The 10,489-nt window shown below is 38.7% G+C and overlaps 1 protein-coding gene across 1 annotated transcript; it reads left to right on the forward strand.

Moving 5' to 3' along the window:
* The first annotated feature begins 3,041 nt into the window (after nt 1-3,041).
* Nucleotides 3,042-9,218, forward strand: LOC4333093 (GBF-interacting protein 1). The gene is made up of 9 exons (XM_015776970.3): nt 3,042-3,288; nt 4,084-4,210; nt 4,937-5,063; nt 5,478-6,043; nt 6,508-6,823; nt 6,985-7,225; nt 7,346-7,435; nt 7,955-8,392; nt 8,489-9,218. The coding sequence occupies exons 1-9, from the start codon at nt 3,250-3,252 to the stop codon at nt 8,858-8,860; spliced, it is 2,316 nt and encodes a 771-aa protein (XP_015632456.1). The 5' UTR covers nt 3,042-3,249; the 3' UTR covers nt 8,861-9,218.
* Nucleotides 9,219-10,489: the final 1,271 nt, after the last annotated feature.

Consider the following 10,489-nt stretch of genomic DNA (forward strand, 5'->3'; position numbering starts at 1 on the left):
ATCCAATATGTCTAACCTTCATCATCCAATCAATCTCGTTACACCTTTTGCTTTGTTGATAATTGAACACCAACTCCGATCAACCATATTGATATAAAAGGAAACCTGGCATCACCACACAATCTTACTCAAGGACAATGGGTTTATGAATTATGAACACACTCAGTCGCGAGAAAACTACCAATTGTTGACGGGCTATTATAAATAACTATGAGGAAATGGGTGTCAGCAATCATGTTAAATAGAAGACTCGAGTGAGTAGGACCGTAGGAATGTTAACCGAGTAAGTTTTACAAATGACAACTATTTTTTTTTCAAAGCTATATGCAAATGCAAACTATAATAATGCGACAAGATTTTCTCAATATATGGACCATATTGAGAAAGTTGTAGTTTTATAATATACTAGAAAAAATACCCGTGCGTTGCAACGGGTAAAGTATTTTTTTATACAATAACTATTAGGAGCTGAGTAATAATTTTATACATTGGGATCGCTATACATTATAATTAAAAAGTTAATAAAAATTATTATTGTTTTTGGGTGGAAAGCTTATTTCTTTCTTCCTTTTCAGCCCCGGCCTAGTACGCTACCTCTCTTCGGCGCAACCCATAATGCAGGTCCAGCTTGCACATCCTACAACCGCCCTAGTACGCTACCTCTCTTCGGCATTCAGCTTGCACATCCTACCATTGTCTTTAACCTCGGAAAAGTAGTCCCGTTTCCATAAAATACAATGCCGGAGCTGATCCTCCCCATTCAATTCGACCTAATGTTTTTCAATCTTCTCGAGGGCTTTCTGATATATTCGATTTTCTCTTTCCCTTTTTTTTCCTAAAATCGGAGCAAACCAAACTTACCTATAGAATTAAATTCAACAAGTTAAATGGGCTGAGGCGTGCCGATGAGGAGATTGAAAAAAAAACGAAACCAAAAAAAAATGCGATCCACTAAAAAATCGGACAAAAAAAGCAGGTGGAGAAGGGAAAAAAATCAGGCCAGCAAAAAAAATGAAAAAACAAAAAAAATAACTGATCGGACGGTGGAAAAAACTGGGCCCACAAAAAACCGGACGGAAAAAAAGTAGGTGGAGAAGGGATCGGAAAACACTGGGCCGAAAAAAAAACGCGGAAAAAAACACAGAAAGAAACGGTTGCGGATAAAAAAAAGGAGTCAGACGTGAGTTGCTTTTTTTTACTACACAGAACGGAGATGGAAACTTAAAGCGTGCGCTATCAGGATGATGTACGAATTTTGAGAGGCAAAAACACCTTAAATTTTTATAATAGGTAAAGATATAGATTCATTAACATTTGTTACATTTTTTTAGTATTCAGTTAAAAGTTTCATCAAACCAATATTTTTTAACTACATTAAAGACGTTTATATTTTTCCACTAAAAAAATCACACTAAAGACGCATATTCATACACACATGCACAACTACACCATTTTGACAATAATGGATTTAACTTGAGGTGCAGAGCTGCGTGGATGCTTAGCTATGGATCCTCCAACTTTCCAAAAACTACAATATTTGTTTACGATTGTAGTAGCAAAGGTAACAGTAAATAGCGTACACCAAATTAATTTTGCACATTAGCCCCCTCAAAGTTGTCTTCAAGCTTCACCACTGCTCAACGTTCTAAATTTGCTCATTTTAGTTTAGAAAAAAAAGGTTAAAAATGAGAAAATGAAAATACAGACCAAAATGTTTTTTATTTTATATTCGGCTTTACTTTTGCGCAGATATGTTTGAGCAGCATGTAGAAACATAGAACTACATTGTATTTTGGACTACTCTGCTTATGAAAGTTGCATACTTTTTCACTTTGGACCCGTCTTTTCTTTTTCTTCACCTTGAACTCTTTCTGAACTTCTCATTGAATTCAAACACACTTACGTTGCCAACACTGGTTGTGGATAATGCTGCAAAACAAAAGAGAAGAGGATGATTTCATCATGGTATGATTAAGATGCAGATTCCATATCGGTTTTTGTTAGCATGTTTTTAAACCGTTAAACGGTGTGTTTTGTACAAAACTTTCTATATAAAAGTTGCTCTAAAATATTAAATAGATCCATTTTCGAGTTTGATTAAAAAAATCATGCGCTAATGACTTTCTCATTTTGCGTGCTCTTATTGAATCTTAATTTTCATCATCTCAAAGGCGCCAATGACCACAAAACGGGGAAGTCTAATGTGCTCGTGAATACACCACATGCATTGTGGGCATGTTGGCCTTTCCCCTTTTCAGCCAGTGTTGTTAACCTTTTTAATTTTGCCATGCAAACTATATATAATATAACTTATTTATACATAGAAACCTTATATGCGTACACTTTGGACATACCAACTTTGAACATAAAGTATAAAATCTTTATACAAAGAAACAAGCATAGAGTATAGAAACTTTATACATAGAAATATAAATTGTGGAAACTTTGTATATAGAAATATTCATTTTTTTTAAAAAAAGAGGTTGGGCCACAAGGCCCTTGTGTAGCCACTTAAATTTGGCCGCAAAAGTCCAAGTGCGTCAAGGGAAAAAAAAAGAAAAGTTAGCCCAATTCAAAAAAAACTAAAAAGAGTGGCACGCGGGCGTTCGTTAGCCTTTTTGCACAACAACAATAGTGGACATGAAATAAGAGTGCCTACAAAGAACATGACAACAATGCGATATCGGATGGCATTGCGCCGAGCAGCTACCAGCCTGTTGCCCACGTTGGTACTATCGAACAAATAGGGAGAACGCAACAATACCAGCCTGTTGCCCACGTTGGTACTATCGAACAAATAGGGAAAACGCAACAATAACGCCATGTCGAAATCGGAGAAGAAGAGGAAAAGAGGAAAAATTCTAAAGTAAAGCAAAAGGAGAGAGCGGATGGAGTGTAAAACGAAAAGAATGTAGTATAAAGGGGCCCAAAGTAAAATCCTGGTAACAAGCGAGGTATAAACCGCAAATTTTCACCGGGGAAAAAAATTCGACAAAACCGACGTTATATATAAATATTATTATAATCTATCTTTTCCTCCCAACCCCTCCCAAATCCCTTCTCTCTACCCTATTCCCCACCTCCGCCTCCGCCGTAATCCCACCTCCCCGGCCACCGCCGCCGCCGTCACTCCGGCCACCGCACCGTAACTCCCACTGCGGAAGCAGCCCAGGAGGTAGGCGGTGAAGCGGGGGGTGGGAGGTTTTAGACTAGACGGCGCGCCGCTCGCCGGCGAGGTCGCCCAGCCCCATGCCACCCGCGCGCGTCGACCGGTCGGAGATGAGGCAGGTCAGTTTCGGACGAAAAAAATAAAAGAGGCATGGGCAGATTGGAGATCCGTTCAGGGTTTAATCGATTTCGTTATCTCTGTTCTTATTAACCAATCCAATCCAATCTCGTCTCGATTTGTGGGTTGGGGGTGCAGTTTGGAGTTCAGCTGAAACCCTATGCCCCCGCGATTAGGTCCGATCCTGTGTTTGATGGAGACATGACAATAACAAAGAGATGGGGTTCTGAATGTGCTGTGTATATTCGCTCCTGATGATGATGCATGAATGCTAACGTGTTTAATATTTGAATTTAACTGTGTTCGACCTTATGTGAAACCTCGTTTTATTGTTTATTATTATAATAAGTAGTGCTGCTTTTTTTTTCAGACCTTCCTGTTATTAGGTCTGAAATTAAAAGGATTGATGTTTGTGTTTTGCAATAAATTTTTAGATGGATGGATGTTTCCTCTTAAGGGTCATAGGATTTTAATGTGGACACTACTAGTAAAAATTTGGTTCTTCGTTGTACCGTGTCCTGTTGGTACTTTAGCAGTGGAAGCCCACACTAGATTTGGATATCATACTTGATATACAAATTGGCTATTAGTTTTTTGCTAATAAATATTACTGGCTTTCTGATTAAGAAAAGCTCAAAAATGTTATAGCCTGCTAACTGTTGCTATTTTGATATAAAATGTATTTCATATTTAGGATTTTACTTTGTTAATGAGGCATCAACAATATGATTTGTGATTACTGACTTACTGTGTTTATCCAAGTCTTTTCCTATTCTTAGCTTGTTCTGTTATTGCAGAACACAAGTCACCAAGGTTCCAATGATCCCAGAGTACAAAAGGAAAGGCAAGCAGAATGGGCCAGACCTGGAAGAGTTTTTAATAGGAACACTAACAAAGGAGGTTACTTTCGGAATTCATTGCCTGGTAAACTTTCATAAGTAAATAGCATAAAGTGTTCTTTTTAATAACTAGTGAGTGAACATGTCTTCTGTGGTACTTATTCCAGGTGCATTGCGTGAATATTTTTACCCTGTTAGAGGATCACTTCTGTTTTTTCTGTACAGTGTGCTCTGTGGTTAATGTTTGCATCTTATTGTTGCCCGAAGTGCAAGCTTGTGGTATCTGAGATGATATGTTACTGGATTTGCTCATTATCGTTTTTATTGATGCTGACATGTGATTGGTTTTGTGAATTCCATCTGCAAACAATGCCATCTTGGGAAAACCCTTACATTGCTTAATCAGAGTTATTATTCAAATTATCAGCCAATCGTTGATTAAGACAGAAAGAAATGCATGTTTCCTTGTATTCTTAGCCCCTTGGGCATCTTACCACCAACTGCATGCTTGTAAGTGTACTTCTACACTGCCATACTAACACGATGGATATATTTGCCTGGGCAAACAGTTATGAAATAAGGAATTTATGGAGGGTTGGCAACTCTTCTACATCACAATAAATTGTCTTTTTGGTGGTTGTAAAATAGCTTCTACTAGCTTGAATGCTACTCATTTTCAACATAGCCTGGACTCCTGGGGTAGAAGTTATTGTTATTACCAGTAATAACAACTATTCTATGTTCTACTTAGCTGTTCTGTGACCAATTCAAGGCGCTATATAGTCTAATTTTTAAAAGCTGATATTTGTAGGAGTCACTAGGGAGTTTCGTGTTGTGAAAGACAATCGACAGAAGGTAGTTGGTGAGACTATACCAGGATCATTTCATAATGGAGTCCCAAGCAATGAACAGATCGCTTCCAATATTGGAGACAAAAGGTAGAGTATGCATGATAGTAGAAATGAACAGATCGCTTCCAATATCAAACATATTGCTTCCAATATTTTCCCTTTGGAATATGCACTTGAGTATTTACACAGATAGAAAAATATGTCAGCTGAGGTAATCAAATGATCAAAAATTGTGTTAGCAGTTGTATAGAACAAACTATAATACATCTGTAGATGTACTTATTGTGTAATTGAATGACATGCCTTCTTTCCCATGTGCTATTCTATCTGCATTATACAATTCACAACCAGTAGTTATTTACTTGAATATTTAATAGCACTATTCGTTTCACTGCTTTATGGTTTGACATCTTGCTTTCTTTCATGGAAACTGAATTTGCTTTCAAAAATTTCACCAGTATCACTTCTGTTCATATATGTCTTTGTCATGTTTCTCTGAAGCTCAACTGAAAAGTTACCTGCACAACGCCATCCGGTTACTCAAAATTCTAATGGACGTGGGGTAGCTCAAGCTGATAATGGACGCAAAGAAGTCAAGCCTTCTAATGACCAAACAGTGGGACAATCTGATGGGATGATTACAACAATGGTTGGTTCACATGCAGTTCTAGCAAAGGGTAATCAGAACAGAGTGCTTGCTGTGCCATCAGGAACAAATAATTTTACTGGTGAACTTTGCTGCTCTTCGTCAGATCCAATACATGTACCCTCTCCTGGTTCTAAATCAGCTGGGACTTTTGGAGCAATAAAGCGTGAGGTTGGAGTAGTTGGTGCTAGGCAACGGCCATCTGATAATACAGCAACAAATACATCCACTTCAAACAGTTCAGTTAAGGTGCCAACAAGTACAGCAACAAAAGAGAATGCTTCAAATGGACAGCAATCTAGATCCTCTGGTGTATCATCGAAAAACTCCCGTCCTAGTTCATCTACACACTTGAGCAGTAGACCATCTTCTTCGAGTCAATATCATTCTAAGCCAAATACTCCTGTTGGTCATCCAAAAGGTTAGCGTTTCCATGGAAACTTACTTGGTTGGGAATTGAGATGTGTAAAAAGTACAATTATGGTGGGTATGTCATTTTGTTGCACATTCGGACATAAACTTCTTTCCTGCTCAAAAATGAACAGAGCAGTAGCTGTTAGCCTGTTAGGTCACTTTGCTTAGCATAACATGCTAATGACAAAATATATTCATTTGAGTAATTTCCAGTGTTAGCAATGCATAGTTTGACTTGGAGCCTTATTGTATTATATATCCACATCATTGTACATTTTCTCTATGTAACACTGTTTTATATTTTCTGAAAACCAATGATGCTAATTGTTGCCATTCAGTTTTGTATAAATTCTTATGTACTGTCTTTCAAAGTATTTGGACAATTCTAGATGGGCAGAGATTATTTAAGTTAGTTTTCCATCTTTTGGAGAACTGCATTTTTGTTAAACAGATATTGTGGTTTATATGCAGTGAACCCACAATTGGAGTGGAAACCCAAATCAGTAAGCCCCAGTCCTGCCAATCATGCAGATAATGTGGTACATTCTAGTGCTGCATCATCTGTTGATGGTAATCAGGCACACATGGCTGGTTTGTCTAAGAAGCTTTCACAAACTAATGTTTCTGAAGATGAGCATGTCATCATACCTGCACACCTCAGGGTACCAGACTCAGAAAGAACACATCTTATATTTGGTAATTTTGAATGTGATGTTGAGTCGAAGGCTTTTACATTAGCTCCTGATGCTTCAACTAACAGAGAGTTTAATGCCCATTCTTCTTCAAGGTGATTTTGCTGCATCTTCTCTTTGATATAATCTTGCATCATAACTATTGTTGAAGTGTTCAGATTTCTACTATGAAGTTATCCTTGTGTCCAAATTAAATCTGAGACATGCCACATGTAATTATTCGTTGATTGCAGTTTGACGCATTATACTCTTGCAGATCAACTGATGATGTGCCTCCTACTGACCAGACGGATCTTGTTGGCTCTTGTGTCATGCTTCCGAAATCAGATTCCTTTGTTTCAGTTTCCGAATATCAGCACCCATTGACTGAGGACATGGAGGTCTTGAGTCCAGGTGTTTTTGGAGAGCATAGGACAAATGATATGATTTCAACCCAGGTCTCACATTCTTCACCTCAACCCCAGCATCAGGACAATTCAGCAGTGCATGACTTTAAGGTGAATAGAATATATTAAGTGGATAGAATATATTAAGTGGATGGCAGTGTTTCTTATTCGTGGTTCAGCTTAGTGGTTTTACCTGACATTCATTCATTCATTCTTTTTCTCGTGTACCAGGAATATGAGCCAGATTCTAGGTATGAGATGCCATTTATCACTAAAGCTGTTGATAGTGAGGCGACCCAAAATATACCTTATCCGTCTGAGGTAATACCACCATGCCACCTTTATGTTCAAGTCCGGTTATTATGATCTGGTGTCTGCCTGTCTGCTATACGTCGCTTTCGATTTTACATTCATAAAGCACACTTAAGCAAACAGCCTTTATATTCAAGTCTGGATTCCTCTAGATTTATTTGCAGATTGTGAATGCAACGGTTTTTGAGAACCTGGTTATTTGACCTTGTATTAGAAGTTTCAGAAGCATCAGAGATCTGCATTTGTCTATGTGAACATCTGTTACAGCTCCAAAGAAGCTAAAAGGGAATCCAAGCTGTTAACGCAGCTTGCTTTTCCATACTACCTGCTAGTATTTTATCTTTTGTTTTTGCACTTTTGGCCTGAAATTATGTTTTATCAATGGTTGGACTAATCTTGACTGATGGCTCCAGCATTTACTTGTAGTTATAGTACTGGATGTTTAGCTTTTTCTTCTTAGGGCTTATCCACTGTCCAAGATCAATGTTTCCTTAGCAGCTGTGACATTGTGTGAAACTCTGTTGATAGGTGATGGGCTTGCATGCTGCAAATTTCAATCAGTTATCTGTTACTGCAGCAACTCAGCACCCAGTGCCTCAAATGTACCACATGCATGTATCGCAATATCCAAACTGCTTGCCATATCGACATGTTTTCTCTCCATACTATGTGCCTCCAGTGGCTGTTCAAAACTATTCAAGCAATCCAGCATTTACACAATTGCCAAGTGCCAGCAGCTATTTGGTAATGCCAAACGGAACGTCACAGCTAGCACCCAATGGCATGAAATATGGACCACCTCATCAGTGTAAGCAAATGTTCCCTGGTGGCCCTGCTGGATACGGTGGTTTTACAAATCAGAATGGTTACCCAGTCAATACTGGTGTAATTGGTGGCACTGGTAGTGTCGAAGATGCCAATATGAGTAAATATAAGGACAACAATCTTTACACACTCAACCCTCAGGTAATTATATATTTCATCCTTAGACCAAGCCTTTTCTGATCATAATTTTGACACATGCTGTACCTTAACATGAATAATATTTGTGCTTGGTTGCAGGCTGAAACAGCAGATGTGTGGATTCAGGCTCCTACAGATATTCCCGTCATGCCGTCAACACCATTCTACAACATGATGGGCCAACCAATGTCTCCCCATACAGCATACTTGCCACCGCACAATGGTCATGCCCCTTTCAGCCCAGTTCAACACCCTGCTCACCTGCAGTTCCCAGCCATGCCCCACGGACTGCAGCCGACAACGATGACCATGGTGCAGAACCCACAACCCATGGTGCATCAGCCAGCCTGTCCGCCGTTGGCTGGAAATATCGGCATTGATATGGCAGCCATGGCTTCTGGAGCTCAGGTTGGAGCATTTCAGCAAAACCAACTCAGCCATCTCGGCTGGGCTCCTCCCAGTTTTTTATGATGATTTGGATGGCAGTGCTCTCATGAGACGACAAGTGAGCTGGTTTCGTATCGACAAGAAAAAGAAAAGAAAAGAACTGATTGAAGAGCTATGCTCTAATGCAAGTAACTCATGATACTTGCCACCTTTTGTTTATGATGCAGGGAAAAACATGTTAGTATTCCAGTTCATCTTGCACCGCCCAAAGCGTGTCCTGCATTGGAAACACCAATTTTGACTGCCAGTTTGCTATCTTATTTATTTCTGGTTTTATAGTATACATCAGTTCGATCTTAACTTTTCTGATCGATGAAATGTGTGCTCCGAAATGCTTTATGAGTTCAACTCAAATCGCATGATAATTCCGCTGTTCCCTGGAGATTTTGTCGAGTACCCGAGTTGTTGCTCTGGATACACCTGAATGCTGCAGTGCTGCATCAGATATGCTAGGACAGTTCACTAGTGAGGTTTAAATTAAACACAGTAATAAAAGGTTCAGGGTGAAAGATACCATCAACCATGATTCGACGTAACAAATTGTTAAATCAACGTCACATGGTTATGCGTTAGGTGTAAGGTGCATCTCAAAATTTTAAGACGACAGATTGGAAGGTGGAAAGTGGTTGTGGATAAACAAGATTATAGTTCGTGGAAAGCGATCGTGCTTAACACAAATACTATGATAGAACCCTACTTTTCTGCTGTTGATAGAGCTAGCTCAATAGTTTAATGGCGGTAGCAATAACGCTCATAGGGATCAATCAAACAAGTCGGCTCGTGTGTGAAAGCACGCCTCATCTTTTCACTTGTACTTATGCTCATCAGCTAAAATTTAAATTTTCAGTCTTAAATTTGAAGTTGATTTTAGGTTTTTTTTCATCAAAATTTATTTTTCAATCTTTGTTTTTAAATCGCTAAGAACATGTATATAAAAGTTTTATTCACAAATTATTTTTCGTTTGCAAATATATCGTTTGGCTTATTCCACAAATAAGCGAAACAACGGGGCCGTCTACTCCTTATTGGTAGGGCACCTATAATGTTAATATGTTATTATCTTCATCCCATATTGATCTCCCTATAATGTTTATACATCAAGACCAAGGATAATTTTAACGCCATGCACAATATGTACACATTCTCCCGTAATAAATGCATCGATTAAAAACAATGCATAATCGCATCCTTTAGCATGCACACATTCTCCCGTGCTGTATTAATTGTACTCCGATGAAATCCATGTCCATGCGGTTATACGATGATCAATTTGAGAAATTTTAGTTTTCATTATATGATAATCAATTTAGGAATGAGGGAGTATATAAAACTAACTAGTAAGCATTAAATGTCCCTACTTACTACTTTCTCCATCCCAGTTTGATCATCACGTAAGCAAATAACACCAAGACCAAGGACACCAAAATATTTATCATTCTCAAATTAAACCTTATCGGCTAAAGTGCTTCATTGCTTCATCTTCACTACTACCTTAAGTAAGGAAATAAAATATGACATGTACACAATGTTTTTTGACAGCAAAATTAAAAAAAGCAGCGGCATTGGGTGGTGGGGTTGGAGGGGAATGTGGCGTCGGTTTCAAGGACGGAGTGGATTGCAGCGTCGATGTTAGGGGTGGAGCGGATTGCAGCG

Source organism: Oryza sativa, chromosome 3, assembly GCF_034140825.1.
Source record: "Oryza sativa Japonica Group chromosome 3, ASM3414082v1".
Taxonomy (NCBI): domain Eukaryota; kingdom Viridiplantae; phylum Streptophyta; class Magnoliopsida; order Poales; family Poaceae; genus Oryza; species Oryza sativa.